The sequence below is a fragment of the Lucilia sericata genome, unplaced genomic scaffold (genome assembly GCF_015586225.1).
Source record: "Lucilia sericata isolate MDLA Ls3-8-SP2 unplaced genomic scaffold, ASM1558622v1 Contig000476F_arrow, whole genome shotgun sequence".
NCBI classification, from domain to species: domain Eukaryota; kingdom Metazoa; phylum Arthropoda; class Insecta; order Diptera; family Calliphoridae; genus Lucilia; species Lucilia sericata.
The window spans coordinates 86288-106902 of NW_023994491.1; the positions used below are offsets into that span (position 1 = coordinate 86288).

At 33.0% G+C, this 20615-nt stretch overlaps 3 protein-coding genes across 3 annotated transcripts; all 3 read right to left on the reverse strand.

The window, feature by feature from the left end:
• Positions 1-2845: 2845 nt before the first annotated feature.
• LOC119605329 (protein kinase C, eye isozyme-like) lies at positions 2846-7356 on the reverse strand. Its single transcript, XM_037958367.1, has 12 exons — positions 6903-7356; positions 6808-6839; positions 6559-6753; positions 6371-6499; positions 6155-6311; positions 5982-6099; positions 5798-5908; positions 3860-4254; positions 3596-3797; positions 3341-3529; positions 3143-3286; positions 2846-3082 (listed from the first exon to the last, which is right to left on the reverse strand). The coding sequence occupies exons 1-12, from the start codon at positions 7145-7147 to the stop codon at positions 2930-2932; spliced, it is 2070 nt and encodes a 689-aa protein (XP_037814295.1). The 5' UTR covers positions 7148-7356; the 3' UTR covers positions 2846-2929.
• A 369-nt stretch (positions 7357-7725) lies between these two features.
• On the reverse strand, positions 7726-13612 carry LOC119605330 (alpha-amylase 2-like). Its single transcript, XM_037958369.1, has 3 exons — positions 13355-13612; positions 12711-13294; positions 7726-8516 (listed from the first exon to the last, which is right to left on the reverse strand). The coding sequence occupies exons 1-3, from the start codon at positions 13541-13543 to the stop codon at positions 7778-7780; spliced, it is 1512 nt and encodes a 503-aa protein (XP_037814297.1). The 5' UTR covers positions 13544-13612; the 3' UTR covers positions 7726-7777.
• An 18-nt stretch (positions 13613-13630) lies between these two features.
• LOC119605331 (alpha-amylase 2-like) lies at positions 13631-15498 on the reverse strand (the record flags this gene model as incomplete). The annotated part of the gene is made up of 3 exons (XM_037958370.1): positions 13631-14500; positions 14671-15253; positions 15316-15498. Coding segments are annotated over 3 exons (1527 nt in total), but the record flags the coding sequence as incomplete, so codon positions are not given.
• Positions 15499-20615: the final 5117 nt, after the last annotated feature.

A 20615-nucleotide genomic window follows, 5' to 3' on the forward strand; every position in this document is an offset into this window, starting at 1 on the left:
AAACTAGAACTGAACGAGAACTGAACTAGAACTGAACTAGAACTGAACTAGAACTGAAACTAGAACTGAACTAGAACTGAACTAGAACTGTAACTAGAAATGAAACTAGAACTGAACTAGAACTGAACTAGACAGAACGGAACTAGATACTAGACAACTAGAACTTGAACTAGAACTGAACTAGAACGGAACTAGAAACTGAAACTAGAACTGAACTACGAACTGAACTAGAAACTGAACTAGAACTGAACTAGAACGAACTAGAACTGAACTAGAACTGAACTAGAACTGAAACTAGAACTGAACTAGAACTGAACTAGAACTGAACTAGAACTGAACTAGAACTGAACTAGAACTGAACTAGAAACTGAACTAGAACTTAGAACAGAACTGAACTAGAACTGAACTAGAACTGAACTAGAACTAGAACTAGAACTGAACTAGAACTGAACTAGAACTGAACTAGAACTGAACTAGAACTGAACTAGAACTGAACTAGAACTGAACTAGAACTGAACTAGAACTGAAAACTAGAACTGAACTAGAACTGAACTAGAACTGAACTAGAACTGAACTAGAACAGAACAGAACTAGAACTAGAACTGAACTAGAACTGAACGAACGAACTAGAACTGAACTAGAACTGAACTAGAACTGAACTAGAACTGAACTAGAACTGAACTAGAACTGAACTAGAACTGAACTAGAAACTGAACTAGAACTGAACTAGAACTGAACTAGAACTGAACTAGAACTGAACTAGAACTGAACTAGAACTGAACTAGAACTGAACTAGAACTGAACTAGAACTGAACTAGAACTGAACTAGAACTGAACTAGAACTGAACTAGAACTGAACTAGAACTGAACTAGAACTGAACTAGAACTGAACTAGAACTGAACTAGAACTGAACTAGAACTGAACTAGAACTGAACTAGAACTGAACTAGAACTGAACTAGAACTGAACTAGAACTGAACTAGAACTGAACTAGAACTGAACTAGAACTGAACTAGAACTGAACTAGAACTGAACTAGAACTGAACTAGAACTGAACTAGAACTGAACTAGAACTGAACGATAAACTAGACAGAACTAGAACTAGAACTGAACTAGAACAGAACTAGAACTGAACTAGAACTGAACTAGAACTGAACTAGAACTGAACTAGAACTGAACTAGAACTGAACTAGAACTGAAATAGAACTGAACTAGAACTGAAATAGAACTGAACTAGAACTGAACTAGAACTGAACTAGAACAGAACTAGAACTGAACTAGAACTGAACTAGAACTGACTAGAACTGAACTAGAACTGAACTAGAACTGAACTAGAACTGAACTAGAACTGAACTAGAACTGAACTAGAACTGAACTAGAACTGACTAGAACTGACTAGAACTGAACTAGAACTGAACTAGAACTGAACTAGAACTGTACTAGAAATGAACTAGAACTGAACTAGAACTGAACTAGAACTGAACTAGAACTGAACTAGAACTAAACTAGAACTGAACTAGAACTGAACTAGAACTGAACTAGAACAGAACTAGAACTGAACTAGAACTGAACTAGAACTGAACTAGAACTGAACTAGAACTGAACTAGAACTGAAATAGAACTGAACTAGAACTGAACTAGAACTGAACTAGAACTGAACTAGAACTGAACTAGAACTGAACTAGAACTGAACTAGAACTGAACTAGAACTGAACTAGAACTGAACTAGAACTGAACTAGAACTGAACTAGAACTGAACTAGAACAGAACAGAACTAGAACTAGAACTAGAACTGAACTAGAACTGAACTAGAACAGAACTAGAACTGAACTAGAACTGAACTAGAACTGAACTAGAACTGAACTAGAACTGAACTAGAACTGAACTAGAACTGAAATAGAACTGAACTAGAACTGAACTAGAACTGAACTAGAACTGAACTAGAACTGAACTAGAACTGAACTAGAACTGAACTAGAACTGAACTAGAACTGAACTAGAACTGAACTAGAACTGAACTAGAACTGAACTAGAACTGAACTAGAACTGAACTAGAACTGAACTAGAACTGAACTAGAACTGAACTAGAACTGAACTAGAACTGAACTAGAACTGAACTAGAACTGAACTAGAACTGAACTAGAACTGAACTAGAACTGAACTAGAACTGAACTAGAACTGAACTAGAACTGAACTAGAACTGAACTAGAACTGAACTAGAACTGAACTAGAACTGAACTAGAACTGAAATAGAACTGAACTAGAACTGAACTAGAACTGAACTAGAACTGAACTAGAACTGAACTAGAACTGAAATAGAACTGAACTAGAACTGAACTAGAACTGAACTAGAACTGAACTAGAACTGAACTAGAACTGAACTAGAACTGAACTAGAACTGAACTAGAACTGAACTAGAACTGAACTAGAACTGAACTAGAACTGAACTAGAACTGAACTAGAACTGAACTAGAACTGAACTAGAACTGAACTAGAACTGAACTAGAACTGAACTAGAACTGAACTAGAACTGAACTAGAACTGAATTAGAACTGAACTAGAACTGAACTAGAACTGAACTAGAACTGAATTAGAACTGAACTAGAACTGAACTAGAACTGATTTAGAACTGAACTGGAACTGAATTAGAAAAGTCGATCAGACTCTGAACAACTTTCGACAATAAATACTGATCAGATTCTGGTCATCTTTTTCCTAGAAAATCTAATTCGAATCTTTGTTTAGAAGGTGTTGTCAGTTTTATGTTCAATTAATTATCAATCAGGTTTTATCGTGAGTAGCTTTCAAATAAGATCCAATTCTCTTTCTTAGTAAACAAAGTATAGTTAGCATTATTTATAATAACTTTTATATTCAGTTTAGATATATATTCAATTCTGATAATCAAACTTATTATACTTGAATTAACTTTATATCATTGTTATAAATTCCGGATTCATATAGGAAAAACCAATAAAATCATTTTGATCCAAATTCATCATGAATAATTTATCGGTAGGAGTTAAATCGGTTTTCTCTTGAGTGAAAGTTTGATCGAAATGTGAAATATCTTTGCGATGTTTCTATGAAACACAAAAAATTTTATAATGCAGATTTAAATAATGCTACTAAACTCTACTCACTATATGGGGCACAATGGGAGGATCTAACCAATCCTTATTCTCAGCCGCCTCCCAGTCAACACCCTTAAAAAAGGGATGAGATTGTATCTCCGAACGAGCAAAGCGGCCAGCTCCCAAGCGGTTGTTAGGTTTTTTGGCCAAGAACTGTTTTTAGTATTAATTTTTTGAAAATTATAAAATTACTTTAATTATACTCACGCTAGTTATGACATCCATTGACTCTTGAGTAAAATGTTTCGGAAATACGGCCTTCTTTTCTTTGGCATTCTTGAAAATGGTATTATCATCATCGCCCTCAAAAGGTTGTTGACCAGCCATCATTTCATACAATAAGACACCATAAGACCACCAATCTGCTGGATGACCATAAGGTTCAAAGTTTAATATCTGTTGAATTTTATATATAAAATATACTTTATAAAAGTCTTTGGTTTAATTTAATCAAAGATATACCTCGGGAGCAATATAAGAACTAGTGCCACAAAAAGTATTAGTAGTATCATTTTCGGATACTTCATCTTTAGATAAACCAAAATCGGTCAACTTAACATGGCCCTCCAAATCCAATAAAATATTATCCAATTTCAAATCCCGGTAAATAATGCGACGTTCATGTAAAAAGAATAAAGCCAATGCCACCTCAACGGCATAAAATCTGGAAGACCGAAAAATTTAAAATCTAGGAAAATGGTGTTTATTTCCTAAACTTTAACCTACATGGCCACCGATTCTTTAAATCTGCCATATTTCTGCAATTGAAATAATAAATCTCCTCCCCTACAATACTCCATAACAAAAAATAAACGATCCATAGTCTGGAAGCAAGAATGTAGTGAAACCAAAAATGGTGATTTACCCGGTAGTGCCAAAACACTTTTCTCTATCATGGGCAATTCCATGTCATCACTTTGTATGATAACATCTTTCCTTAATACTTTCACAGCATATAGTTCATCAGTACCACGACGCTCAGCCAATAGTATCTTGCCATATGAACCTTTGCCCAAAACCTTAATGAAATTAAAATCGGCTGCCCTAATCATATCACGTTTGCTCATATTGTGAGGCATATTTTTGTTATCCATGCGACGTGTATTAGTGGGTTTTTCACGCTGTAAGTAAAAATAATTTCAAAGTTTTAAGTGAGAGAAGTAACTGATCATATAAATATTTGATCATTTACTGATCATTATTTTCATAGAAAATATTTGATCAGTAACTGATCATTATTTTCATAGAAAATATTTGATCAGTTACTGATCATTTTATTTTCATAGAAAATATTTGATCAGTTACTGATCATTTTATTTTCATAGAAAATATTTGATCAGTTACTGATCATTTTATTTTCATAGAAAATATTTGATCAGTTACTGATCATTTTATTTTCATAGAAAATATTTGATCAGTTACTGATCATTTTATTTTCATAGAAAATATTTGATCAGTTACTGATCATTTATTTTCATAGAAAATATTTGATCAGTACTGATCATTTTATTTTCATAGAAAATATTTGATCAGTTACTGATCATTTTATTTTCATAGAAAATATTTGATCAGTTACTGATCATTTTATTTTCATAGAAAATATTTGATCAGTTACTGATCATTTTATTTTCATAGAAAATATTTGATCAGTTACTGATCATTTTATTTTCATAGAAAATATTTGATCAGTTACTGATCATTTTATTTTCATAGAAAATATTTGATCAGTTACTGATCATTTTATTTTCATAGAAAATATTTGATCAGTTACTGATCATTATTTTCATAGAAAATATTTGATCAGTTACTGATCATTATTTTCATAGAAAATATTTGATCAGTTACTGATCATTTTATTTTCATAGAAAATATTTGATCAGTTACTGATCATTTTATTTTCATAGAAAATATTTGATCAGTTACTGATCATTTTATTTTCATAGAAAATATTTGATCAGTTACTGATCATTATTTTCATAGAAAATATTTGATCAGTTAGTGATCATTATTTTCATAGAAAATATTTGATCAGTTACTGATCATTATTTTCATAGAAAATATTTGATCAGTTACTGATCATTATTTTCATAGAAAATATTTGATCAGTTACTGATCATTATTTTCATAGAAAATGTTTGATCAGTTACTGATCATTATTTTCATAGAAAATATTTGATCAGTTACTGATCATTATTTTCATAGAAAATATTTGATCAGTTACTGATCATTTTATTTTCATAGAAAATATTTGATCAGTTACTGATCATTTTATTTTCATAGAAAATATTTGATCAGTTACTGATCATTTTATTTTCATAGAAAATATTTGATCAGTTACTGATCATTTTATTTTCATAGAAAATATTTGATCAGTTACTGATCATTATTTTCATAGAAAATATTTGATCAGTTACTGATCATTTTATTTTCATAGAAAATATTTGACCAGTTACTAATCACTTTATTTTCATAGAAAATATTTGATTAGTTACTGATCATTATTTTCATAGAATATATTTGATCAGTTACTGATCATTATTTTCATAGAAAATATTTGATCAGTTACTGATCATTATTTCCACAGTAAATATTTGATCAGTTATTGATCATTATTTTCATAGAAAATATTTGATCAAAGTCTCAGCAACTTTCCCTTTTTCTTACCCTAACTTCATCTCTTAAGCGTGCAATATCATTAACAGGATCAGTACAAGGTATATTGTAATGTTCACCCTCTACCTGCGACAAAAATTTATACCAACCATCAATGGGTTCCTGAAATATACAATAGATTATCAGTTTAAGTTTCTCTTTGTGTTACATATTTTGTTTTTGGCTTGAGACAAACCTTTTGCAACTCATCCATACTAAAGGAAAATGAACCCATAAAATCATTACGTGAGGTACGATCCCAATCCCAAACTTCTATAAGTAAACGTTTCTCACGATCGGGTGGTGTAAGATCACTGTAATATTTGTAAGTTAATAAGCTTCTAATAGAAAGGATATTATTAGACTTACAATGTAAAAGTTTCATTGAATACTGGATTTAAATTCTTTTGTATCGTTTTGGTCTTCTTTTTAGTCTTGCCACTGCGATCGGGATGTAATTGCACGGCTATATAGGGATCACTAAGGCCATTAGTATCCATAGGTATTAGATTAGCAGCCTCTTTGACTTAAGGATTAAATTGATGTAACTTTAGTTTCTTGAGATTTTTAGTTGTTTATACTCACTTTCCACCTTTAGAGAATTTCCCTTAAGTTCAACATATAACAGCAATTTACCTCTTATCTCACCAATATCCGAACCACAAAATGGTGGAATTTTATCCTTACAGCCATGATGTATGTTTAAATTACAGTCTAGTAGAGGTATATAGGATAATAAGGAATTGCAAAGAAATGTTTTAGTTTCTACTTACTATCACACTTAACTCCCTGATGAGCTACACCATGCAGTAGTAGACCACAGTCATCACAGAATGTGGGAGTCGAATAGGTGGTTGATACCCAGCTATGCTTTACTTTGGCACAATCAGCATCAATATCAGTCTCAGCGCCAGGACATTTAAACACCACAAAATTTACACATTTTTGATGAATATTAAAGCGACAATCTGAAAGTTTTAGAACTTAAATTTGTAATATGTGATGTTTTGGTAGAAACTCACCTTCACATTGAAAACCCTGCTTGCCAAAGCCCCTGTTGGAAATTTTTCTTTTTTAATATTTTTTCGCTCTCTAAACAAATGTTTTCTTTATTTACCATATAAAGTCCTTGCAATGACCACAATATGTGGGTTGTTTGAAGAATCTTATTAGAAACTTATGACCCATAACCACTTGCATGCCTTTACGTTTCATGCCACCACGTCTTAAGCGGTTTTTCATGTAGTTGGTGAAAGCTCCTTCACCAGCAATTTCTACTAGATTTTTGGGTGCTGCAGTGGCTGCTGCAACTGCTGCTGGGGCTGGAGCTGCAGCAGAAGCTGCTGGTGCTGTGGCTGCCATATAGGTTTGTTCAGTCTTTTACAGCTTAAAGGTTATAATGTTTTCAGGATCTTCAGGACTTGTTTTCTCTACTTGAAAATTCTTCACTAGCTGTCTAGTCTTAACACTTTGAAGTGCTGTCGAAGACTGTTAAATTTTAAATGCGTTTAATTTAAAATGTCTGCTTGTTTTTCTGGAAACCTAATTATATTATTCCTCATAGTTTAGACAGATTTACGCTCACGCCTTTACAGAGTGATTGCTTTGTCTGGCAAACACAATTGAATAAATTAATTAGTTTAAACTTAAAACGTAATGTAATTCAAAAACCATATATTATTTTTCTACGAGGGTATAAAGACAAATTTATAGGAATAACAAACAAGAAATTGAAAACTTCTTCAAAAGCCAGTTAAACTAAAGGCAAGCCTCGTACAAAATAAACCAAAATGTTTAAGCAAATGGGCTTTAAAAAAAAACATATGTTTTCCTTTGTCAGCGTAATCTACAGGGTTTATTAAATAAAAACGAATACAAATCATGCAGGCAATGAAAAGAGTCTATTGGGATACTAAACCAAACATAGAAAAACAATAAAATTTATCTAGCCACCATATATTTTTATTTGCAAAACCTTATAATACATTAAAATTAAATTTTAGCTTTTAAATACACAGCTAAAGCCTTAGGTCCTTTAGCTAATTGCACTAAAGCCTTGCCATCTTGACCCACCTCTATGTGACCACCAGTGCAAACATTATTCTCCTTTACCCCGGTTAATATATCACAATACACTCCCTGAGGCAAACCAGTTTGTATGGCAGCCTTCAATTCTTTCTGCATCTCCATATTAAACACCACAAAACCCTTATGACCTCTTGAAAAAGCTATTTGATTTTCACCATTTTCCCACCAATTCTCTAAAGCTTCACCCAACACAAAATTGCGGAACTTTACCATTTCCTTAACCTCCGGCCATCTATGTTCACATATCCAGCCGGAGTTCTCAACATCACAAAGCTGGTTTTTAAGGAATGTAGGAGGTTTTATATGTCCCTTATTGTCTAAAGGTGGTCCTTGATCGGTATTGGTGAAAGCATAAGAACTCATTATTCGAGACACCTTGCCATAAGGATGGGCCAACATGAATGTTACAGCCATTTTATAAAGTTCTGGTTCTTTAAAAGTTAAAATATCAGCACCACCAGCACCATGTCCTCTTTGGTTATCATGATTGTCTACAAATACTAAAGCATCGTTGGAGGGCAACATCTCCCATTCAGGACCCCAATTACGGAGGTATTTTAAAGAGTTTTTACCGCGAAAGATTTTGCCAATCTCGGTAGAGTACCTGAATTCAGTGACAGCACCCAACGGAGAGTATTCGGTCCTGGTAGAAATAAAGATATAACAGACTATAGATTAGGCTATAGACTAGATTATATACTAGACTATAGACTACACTATAGACTAGACTATAGACTAGACTATAGACTAGACTGTAGACTAGACTATAGACTAGACTATAGACTAGACTATAGACTAGACTATAGACTAGACTATAGACTAGACTATAGACTAGACTATAGACTAGACTAGACTATAGACTAGACTATAGACTAGACTATAGACTAGACTATAGACTATACTATAGACTATACTATAGACTATACTATAGACTAGACTATAGACTAGACTATAGAATATACTATAGACTAGACTATAGACTAGACTATAGACTAGACTATAGAATATACTATAGACTAGACTATAGACTAGACTATAGACTAGACTATAGACTAGACTATAGACTAGACTATAGACTAGACTATAGACTAGACTATAGACTAGACTATAGACTAGACTATAGACTAGACTATAGAATATACTATAGACTAGACTATAGACTAGACTATAGACTAGACTATAGACTAGACTATAGACTAGACTATAGACTAGACTATAGACTAGACTATAGACTAGACTATAGACTAGACTATAGACTAGACTATAGACTAGACTATAGACTAGACTATAGACTAGACTATAGACTAGACTATAGACTAGACTATAGACTAGACTATAGACTAGACTATAGACTAGACTATAGACTATACTATAGACTAGACTATAGACTAGACTATAGACTAGACCTATAGACTAGACTATAGACTAGACTATAGACTAGACTATAGACTAGACTATAGACTAGACTATAGACTAGACTATAGACTAGACTATAGACTAGACTATAGACTAGACTATAGACTAGACTATAGGACTAGACTATAGACTAGACTATAGACTAGCTATAGACTAGACTATAGACTAGACTATAGACTAGACTATAGACTAGACTATAGACTAGACTATAGACTAGACTATAGACTAGACTATAGACTAGACTATAGACTAGACTATAGACTAGACTATAGACTAGACTATAGACTAGACTATAGACTAGACTATAGACTAGACTATAGACTAGACTATAGACTAGACTATAGACTAGACTATAGACTAGACTATAGATAGACTAGACTATAGACTAGACTATAGACTAGACTATAGACTAGACTATAGACTAGACTATAGACTAGACTATAGACTAGACTATAGACTAGACTATAGACTAGACTATAGACTAGACTATAGACTAGACTATAGACTAGACTATAGACTAGACTATAGACTAGACTATAGACTAGACTATAGACTAGACTATAGACTAGACTATAGACTAGACTATAGACTAGACTATAGACTAGACTATAGACTAGACTATAGACTAGACTATAGACTAGACTATAGACTAGACTATAGACTAGACTATAGACTAGACTATAGACTAGACTATAGACTAGACTATAGACTAGACTATAGACTAGACTATAGACTAGACTATAGACTAGACTATAGACTAGACTATAGACTAGACTATAGACTAGACTATAGACTAGACTATAGACTAGACTATAGACTAGACTATAGACTAGACTATAGACTAGACTATAGACTAGACTATAGACTAGACTATAGACTAGACTATAGACTAGACTATGGACTAGACTATAGACTAGACTATAGACTAGACTCTAGACTAGACTATAGACTAGACTATAGACTAGACTATAGACTAGACTATAGACTAGACTATAGACTAGACTATAGACTAGACTAGACTATAGACTAGACTATAGACTTACTATAGACTAGACTATAGACTAGACTATAGACTAGACTATAGACTAGACTAGACTATAGACTAGACTAGACTATAGACTATAGACTAGACTAGACTATAGACTAGACTAGACTATAGACTAGACTATAGACTAGACTATAGACTAGACTATAGACTAGACTATAGACTAGACTATAGACTAGACTATAGACTAGACTATAGACTAGACTATAGACTAGACTATAGACTAGACTATAGACTAGACTATAGACTAGACTATAGACTAGACTATAGACTAGACTATAGACTAGACTATAGACTAGACTATAGACTAGACTATAGACTAGACTATAGACTAGACTATAGACTAGACTATAGACTAGACTATAGACTAGACTATAGACTAGACTATAGACTAGACTATAGACTAGACTATAGACTAGACTATAGACTAGACTATAGACTAGACTATAGACTAGACTATAGACTAGACTATAGACTAGACTATAGACTAGACTATAGACTAGACTATAGACTAGACTATAGACTAGACTATAGACTAGACTATAGACTAGACTATAGACTAGACTATAGACTAGACTATAGACTAGACTATAGACTAGACTATAGACTAGACTATAGACTAGACTATAGACTAGACTATAGACTAGACTATAGACTAGACTATAGACTAGACTATAGACTAGACTATAGACTAGACTATAGACTAGACTATAGACTAGACTATAGACTAGACTATAGACTAGACTATAGACTAGACTATAGACTAGACTATAGACTAGACTATAGACTAGACTATAGACTAGACTATAGACTAGACTATAGACTAGACTATAGACTAGACTATAGACTAGACTATAGACTAGACTATAGACTAGACTATAGACTATAGACTAGACTATAGACTAGACTATAGACTAGACTATAGACTAGACTATAGACTAGACTATAGACTAGACTATAGACTAGACTATAGACTAGACTATAGACTAGACTATAGACTAGACTATAGACTAGACTATAGACTAGACTATAGACTAGACTATAGACTAGACTATAGACTAGACTATAGACTAGACTATAGACTAGACTATAGACTAGACTATAGACTAGACTATAGACTAGACTATAGACTAGACTATAGACTAGACTATAGACTAGACTATAGACTAGACTATAGACTAGACTATAGACTAGACTATAGACTAGACTATAGACTAGACTATAGACTAGACTATAGACTAGACTATAGACTAGACTATAGACTAGACTATAGACTAGACTATAGACTAGACTATAGACTAGACTATAGACTAGACTATAGACTAGACTAGACTATAGACTAGACTATAGACTAGACTATAGACTAGACTATAGACTAGACTATAGACTAACTATAGACTAGACTATAGACTAGACTATAGACTAGACTATAGACTAGACATGACTAGACTATGACTAGACTATACTAGACTAGACTAGACTAGATGACTAGACTATAGACTAGACTATAGACTGACTATAGACTAGACTATAGAACTAGACTATAGACTAGACTATAGACCTAGACTAGAGACTAGACTATAGACTTAGACTATAGACTAGACTATAGACTAGACTATAGACTAGACTAGACTAGACTATAGACTAGACTAAGACTAGACTATAGACTAGACTATAGACTAGACTATAGACTAGACATAGACTAGACTATAGACTAGACTATAGACTAGAACTTAGACTATAGACTAGACTATAGACTAGACTATAGACTAGACTATAGACTAGACTATAGACTAGACTATAGACTAGACTATAGACTAGACTATAGACTAGACTATAGACTAGACTATAGACTAGACTATAGACTAGACTATAGACTAGACTATAGACTAGACTATAGACTAGACTATAGACTAGACTATAGACTAGACTATAGACTAGACTATAGACTAGACTATAGACTAGACTATAGACTAGACTATAGACTAGACTATAGACTAGACTATAGACTAGACTATAGACTAGACTATAGACTAGACTATAGACTAGACTATAGACTAGACTATAGACTAGACTATAGACTAGACTATAGACTAGACTATAGACTAGACTATAGACTAGACTATAGACTAGACTATAGACTAGACTATAGACTAGACTATAGACTAGACTATAGACTAGACTATAGACTAGACTATAGACTAGACTATAGACTAGACTATAGACTAGACTATAGACTAGACTATAGACTAGACTAGAGCGAAGCAACTTTTTCTATAGAATAGCTATCTGTTGTCAGAGCAACTTTTGTCTGTTGCCAGAGTAAGATTTTCTATATAAAACTTGCTGCTACCAGTTAGTTTCTAAAATACTCACTTCTTTATACTCTCACCCCCTAGATCAATGACCTCTTGATAAATATAAGGCCAGCTATTCTTCGTAAAACCAAACTTTTCATTCAAAGGTTTTAATCTGCCATAAATAATCTGTAAATCTGCTGGCCACATATGTTTAGCAGCATCGATACGAAAACCAGCCACTCCTAAATCCACCAATTTATTCATGTAATTGATAATCATGTCACGTACATGAGGTATAGTTTGATTTAAATCCAATAGAGTATTTAATTGACAATTTCTTACTTCGGAAGCATTTTGATAATTTTTTATATTACATGGAGTATGAAAATCATTGGAACCATAGGGTACCGCTGGATAAGTACGTTTATTGTAATTACAGCGTGAACCGGCTGTGCCAATAGAATCGCCCTCAGCATAAGCAGTCATATGATTCATTACTATGTCTACGTAAATGCGTACACCAGCTTTATGGCAACGTTCTATCATATTGCTTAAGTCAGCTTGATTACCCGAACGGGAAGTGAGTATATAAGAGAGTGGCTGATAACGTGCCCACCAGGGATTACCCTCTATCTCACGCACTTCATTAGGAGGAGAAATCTATAGAGACAGAGAGAGTGTTTATATAGATTCTTATCTTTACTGCTAAAACAAACTTACCTGCACACCCCCATACCCCTGAGGACCCAAAAAATCTTCACATTCTTTGGCTATATCACGCCAAGTCCACTCGAAAAGATGCACTATACTAGAGCGATTTCCTAGAAAATGTGGTTCTTTTTGACACTTTACCCAAAAAGTGCAATAAACAGTTATAAATACGAAAACTATTTGAAATATTTTAAACATCTTAGAGCTAGATGTTTGTGTATTCAAGCCTCAAGTGCTAACAAGCGACTAATTAATAATTTAAAAAAATTTTGATTTAATTAAAACTGAAATATAAACAACTGATAAGAATTTTTATTTAAGTTAATAAAACAACAACAAATTTAAAAAAATAAAGAAAATCTTTAAAGCGTTCACACTGGTTGTCTAAAAGTGATTAAAAATCATGTTTTTCGCAATCCAATTTTGAATCAATATAAATAGCCAAAGCCTGATGTCCTTCAGGTAAAACAATCTCTGCCAAACCCTGCTCATTGACATGCACCATCAGACCAGTACAACGGTTATCTTGTTTAGAACCCGACAAAATATCGCAATAAGTGCCATGAGGCAAACCAGTCTGTAGTAAAGCTTTAAGCTCTATATCCTCTTCCAAATTAAAAGCCACAAATCCCAAATTGCCACGTGAGAAAGCAATTTGATTTTCTCCATTCTCCCACCAGTTCTCCAAGGGCTCTTGACCTACCACATTACGGAATTTAACCATTTGATGTACTTCCGGCCAACGATGTTCACACACCCAACCCACATTATCAGTATCACATAATTGATTTTCCAAATATTCAGGAGCTCTTATGTTGCCCTCCTCGGTTATAGGTGGTCCCTGATCGGTATCGGTGAAAGCATAAGAACTCATTACCCGTGTAACTTTGCCATAAGGATGAGCCAACATAAAGGTCAAAGCTAATTTATAAAGTTCTGGTTCCTTGTAGGTTAAAATATCAGCTCCGCCAGCCCCATGTCCTCTTTGGTTATCATGATTGTCGACAAATACTATGGCATCTTCAGAAGGTAACATGCTCCATTCAGGACCCCAGTTTCTTAAATATTTTAAAGAATTTTTATTGCGGAAAAGGCGACCAATTTCATTGGAGAATTTGAATTCGGTAACAGCGCCCAGGGTGATTATATTCGGTTCTGGAAATATGAAATAGGACCATTATTATATATATAAAGTTGCTCTGACAACAGACTACTTTTCTCCTACAACAGATAATTTTCTTTAGAAAAAGTTTCTTATGTTCCTATTGTCCCAACAGATTACTTTTGTATATATATAGTTGAGAAACTTTCCGACTTTTACTTACTTTTGACGGCCTCTCCACCCAAATCAATAACCTCTTGATAGATATAAGGTCTTGAATTGGCTGCAAAGCCAAAATCTTCATTTAAATCATTCAAATCAGCATAAATAGCTTCCAAATCCTCAGGCCACATATGTTTAGCAGCATCCATACGAAAACCAGCCACGCCCATATCCACCAATTTATTCAAATAATTCACAATCATTTCCCTTACATGTGGTACACTTTGATCTAAATCAATTAAAGTGACCAATTGACAATTTCTAACTTGTTCAGCATTTTGATAATCTTGTATATCACAGGGAGCATGAAAGTCTTCTTTGCCATAAGGCACAGCAGGATAACTGCTTTCACCGTAATTGGCCGAAGAACCGGCAGTACCATAAGTTTCACCTTCTTTATAGCCGGTCATATGGTTAACAACAATATCCACGTAAATGCGAACACCCACATCATTACAGCGTTTAATCATATCAGCTAAATCATTATCATCACCTGATCTGGAGATGAGTATATAGGATACTGGTTGATAGCGAGCCCACCAAGGACCTCCCTCTATATCGCTGACCTCATTGGGGGGAGAAATCTAGAGGAAAAATAATATCCTAATTAAACAAAAAATTTCAGCTTTAGGTAGTCTCCACAAACCTGCACTCCTCCATAGCCTTGAGGACCTAAGAAATCCTCACACTCCTTGGCTATATCCGACCAGGTCCATTCAAACAAATGCACTATAGTTGTACGATTATCCACAAAATGTGGTTCCTTTGAGCTTTCAGTAATCCGAAACCGGCCACCAAAACTAAAATATATTTCAAAACCTGTCTCATGTTATAAAGTTTATAATAAACTATTAGCTTCTCCGCTAGAGTTAAGCATTTTATATGAAAAATTTTGTTGTTTTTAAGATAAAAATCGATATTGCGGTAGTAAATGTTAAAACAATTGTTTAGCTTTCTAATTGTTGTAATATAGAGCTTTTGATTATTAAATTCAATTAATTTATTATTAGTTCTAGTTGTAGTCTTTGTCAATATTTTGTAGTTTTTCAACAATTGAAAAACAAACTTTTAATTGTTTTTGATCAATTGTTAGAGTTGTTGTTGAGTTTTGTTTTTTATTTGCAAACTATTTATAAACAAATTAATATTTTATTTTATTTTTCTGTACAAAATGAAACAATAAATAAACAAAATAGTACTTTATTTTATTATAATTTTTTTTTGCCAATAATTTTCCATGACAAACTGTGGAAGAAGCAATAGTAAATATAGTAAATAGATTACATTATAGTCTAGTATATAGTCTGGTCTATAGTGTAGTTTATAGTCTGGTCTTTAATCTAGTCTATAGTCTAGTCTATAGTCTGGTCTATAGTCTAGTCTATAGTCTGGTCTATAGTCTAGTCTATAGTCTAGTCTATAGACTAGTCCTATAGTCTAGTCTATAGTCTAGTCTATAGTCTAGTCTATGTCTATAGTCTAGTCTATAGTCTAGTCTATAGTCTAGTATAGTCTAGTCTATAGTCTAGTCTATAGTCTAGTCTAGTCTAGTCTATAGTCTAGTCTATAGTCTAGTCTATAGTCTATAGTCTAGTCTATAGTCTAGTCTAGAGTCTAGTCTATAGTCTAGTCTATAGTCTAGTCCTATAGTCTAGTCTAGTCTATAGTCTAGTCTATAGTCTAGTCTATAGTCTAGTCTATAGTCTAGTCTATAGTCTAGTCTATAGTCTAGTCTATAGTCTAGTCTATAGTCTAGTCTATAGTCTAGTCTATAGTCTAGTCTATAGTCTAGTCTATAGTCTAGTCTATAGTCTAGTCTAAGTTCTAGTCTATAGTCTAGTCTATAGTCTAGTCTATAGTCTAGTCTATAGTCTAGTCTATAGTCTAGTCTATAGTCTAGTCTATAGTCTAGTCTATAGTCTAGTCTATAGTCTAGTCTATAGTCTAGCTAGTCTAGTCTATAGTCCTAGTCTATAGTCTAGTCTATAGTCTAGTCTATAGTCTAGTCTATAGTCTAGTCTATAGTCTAGTCTATAGTCTAGTCTATAGTCTAGTCTATAGTCTAGTCTATAGTCTAGTCTATAGTCTAGTCTATAGTCTAGTCTATAGTCCTAGTCCTATAGTCTAGTCTATAGTCTAGTCTATAGTCTAGTCTATAGTCTAGTCTATAGTCTAGTCTATAGTCTAGTCTATAGTCTAGTCTATGTCTAGTCTATAGTCTAGTCTATAGTCTAGTCTATAGTCTAGTCTATAGTCTAGTCTATAGTCTAGTCTATAGTCTAGTCTATAGTCTAGTCTAGTCTATTATATCTAGTCTATAGTCTAGTCTATAGTCTAGTCTATAGTCTAGTCTATAGTCTAGTCTATAGTCTAGTCTATAGTGTAGTCTATAGTCTAGTCTGCAGTCCTAGTCTATAATCTAGTCTATAGTCTAGTCTATAGTTTAGTCTATAGTCTAGTCTGCAGTCTAGTCTATAATCTATAGTCTATAGTCTAGTCTATAGTCTAGTCTATAGTCTAGTCTATAGTCTAGTCTATAGTCTAGTCTATAGTCTAGTCTATAGTCTAGTCTATAGTCTAGTCTATAGTCTAGTCTATAGTCTAGTCTATAGTCTAGTCTATAGTCTAGTCTATAGTCTAGTCTATAGTCTAGTCTATAGTCTAGTCTATAGTCTAGTCTATATTCTAGTCTATAGTCTAGTCTATAGTCTAGTCTATAGTCTAGTCTATAGTCTAGTCTATAGTCTAGTCTATAGTTTAGTCTATAGTCTAGTCTGCAGTCTAGTCTATAATCTAGTCTATAGTCTAGTCTATAGTCTAGTCTATAGTCTAGTCTAGTCTATAGTCTAGTCTATAGTCTAGTCTATAGTCTAGTCTATAGTCTAGTCTATAGTCTAGTCTATAGTCTAGTCTATAGTCTAGTCTATAGTCTAGTCTATAGTCTAGTCTATAGTCTAGTCTATAGTCTAGTCTATAGTCTAGTCTATAGTCTAGTCTATAGTCTAGTCTATAGTCTAGTCTATAGTCTAGTCTATAGTCTAGTCTATAGTCTAGTCTACAGTCTAGTCTATAGTCTAGTCTATAGTCTAGTCTATAGTCTAGTCTATAGTCTAGTCTATAGTCTAGTCTATAGTCTAGTCTATAGTCTAGTCTATAGTCTAGTCTAGTCTATAGTCTAGTCTATAGTCTAGTCTATAGTCTAGTCTATAGTCTAGTCTATAGTCTAGTCTATAGTCTAGTCTATAGTCTAGTCTATAGTCTAGTCTATAGTCTAGTCTATAGTCTAGTCTATAGTCTAGTCTATAGTCTAGTCTATAGTCTAGTCTATAGTCTAGTCTATAGTCTAGTCTATATTCTAGTCTATAGTCTAGTCTATAGTCTAGTCTATAGTCTAGTCTATAGTCTAGTCTATAGTCTAGTCTATAGTCTAGTCTATAGTCTAGTCTATAGTCTAGTCTATAGTCTAGTCTATAGTCTAGTCTATAGTCTAGTCTATAGTTTAGTCTATAGTCTAGTCTGCAGTCTAGTCTATAATCTAGTCTATAGTCTAGTCTATAGTTTAGTCTATAGTCTAGTCTGCAGTCTAGTCTATAATCTAGTCTATAGTCTAGTCTATAGTCTAGTCTATAGTCTAGTCTATAGTCTAGTCTATAGTCTAGTCTATAGTCTAGTCTATAGTCTAGTCTATAGTCTAGTCTATAGTCTAGTCTATAGTCTAGTCTATAGTCTAGTCTATAGTCTAGTCTATAGTCTAGTCTATAGTTTAGTCTATAGTCTAGTCTGCAGTTTAGTCTATAATCTAGTCTATAGTCTAGTCTATAGTCTAGTCTATAGTCTAGTCTATAGTCTAGTCTATAGTCTAGTCTATAGTCTAGTCTATAGTCTAGTCTATAGTCTAGTCTAGTCTAGTCTATAGTCTAGTCTATAGTCTAGTCTATAGTCTAGTCTATAGTCTAGTCTATAGTCTAGTCTATAGTCTAGTCTATAGTCTAGTCTATAGTCTAGTCTATAGTCTAGTCTATAGTCTAGTCTATAGTCTAGTCTATAGTCTAGTCTATAGTCTAGTCTATAGTCTAGTCTATAGTCTAGTCTATAGTCTAGTCTATAGTCTAGTCTATAGTCTAGTCTATAGTCTAGTCTATAGTCTAGTCTATAGTCTAGTCTATAGTCTAGTCTATAGTCTAGTCTATAGTCTAGTCTATAGTCTAGTCTATAGTCTAGTCTATAGTCTAGTCTATAGTCTAGTCTATAGTCTAGTCTATAGTCTAGTCTATAGTCTAGTCTATAGTCTAGTCTATAGTCTAGTCTATAGTCTAGTCTATAGTCTAGTCTATAGTCTAGTCTATAGTCTAGTCTATAGTCAAGTCTATAGTCTAGTCTATAGTCTAGTCTATAGTCTAGTCTATAGTCTAGTCTATAGTCTAGTCTATAGTCTATCTAGTCTAGTCTATAGTCTAGTCTATAGTCTAGTCTATAGTCTAGTCTATAGTCTAGTCTATAGTCTAGTCTATAGTCTAGTCTATAGTCTAGTCTATAGTCTAGTCTATAGTCTAGTCTATAGTCTAGTCTATAGTCTAGTCTATAGTCTAGTCTATAGTCTAGTCTATAGTCTAGTCTATAGTCTAGTCTATAGTCTAGTCTATAGTCTAGTCTATAGTCTATTATAGTCTAGTCTATAGTCTAGTCTATAGTCTAGTCTATAGTCTAGTCTATAGTCTAGTCTATAGTCTAGTCTATATCTAGTCTATAGTCTAGTCTATAGTCTAGTCTATATAGTCTAGTCTATATATAGTCTATAGTCTAGTCTATAGTCTAGTCTATAGTCTAGTCTATAGTCTAGTCTATAGTCTAGTCTATAGCCTAGTCTATAGTCTAGTCTATAGTCTAGTCTATAGTCTAGTCTATAGTCTAGTCTATAGTCTAGTCTATAGTCTAGTCTATAGTCTAGTCTATAGTCTAGTCTATAGTCTAGTCTATAGTCTAGTCTATAGTCTAGTCTATAGTCTAGTCTATAGTCTAGTCTATAGTCTAGTCTATAGTCTAGTCTATAGTCTAGTCTATAGTCTAGTCTATAGTCTAGTCTATAGTCTAGTCTATAGTCTAGTCTATAGTCTAGTCTATAGTCTAGTCTATAGTCTAGTCTATAGTCTAGTCTATAGTCTAGTCTATAGTCTAGTCTATAGTCTAGTCTATAGTCTAGTCTATAGTCTAGTCTATAGTCTAGTCTATAGTCTAGTCTATAGTCTAGTCTATAGTCTAGTCTATAGTCTAGTCTATAGTCTAGTCTATAGTCTAGTCTATAGTCTAGTCTATAGTCTAGTCTATAGTCTAGTCTATAGTCTAGTCTATAGTCTAGTCTATAGTCTAGTCTATAGTCAAGTCTATAGTCAAGTCTATAGTCTATTCTATAGTCTAGTCTATAGTCTAGTCTATCGTAGCTCTTACTGTATCTTTAGTAAAGTTTTGAATTCAAATTTTTTCTTTAAATAACCATAACTAAAAATTGTTGTTGTTGACCTGATTTCAATATTGCATTAAACTAGAACTCTATTTATAGATTTACAAAAAATTGCTATATTTAAAATCAGCAAAAAAATCTAAAAATCATGTTGTTCTCTAGTAAAAACTATAAAATAATAAAAACAAACTACAAACATATCAAATAAAGTTTTGATATGTTGTAGCAAAAAAAATAATCAAAATTGAGTTCAATTGCTTTGAAGGGAGTAATAATCACAATTCTACATAAAAATTCTATACAGGGTACAATAACACAAAACTATAATAAAATAAGTAAAGAATTAAAAAAAAAAAAAAAACTTTAAAAGGTAAATAACCTACAAAAGTAAAGAAAAAAAACTGAGAAAAAAGAAAAAATAACAAACTTAAAAGTCACCCTCAATAATAAGTTTATTTAAAAAAAGAAATACAGCAAATGTAAAGTAA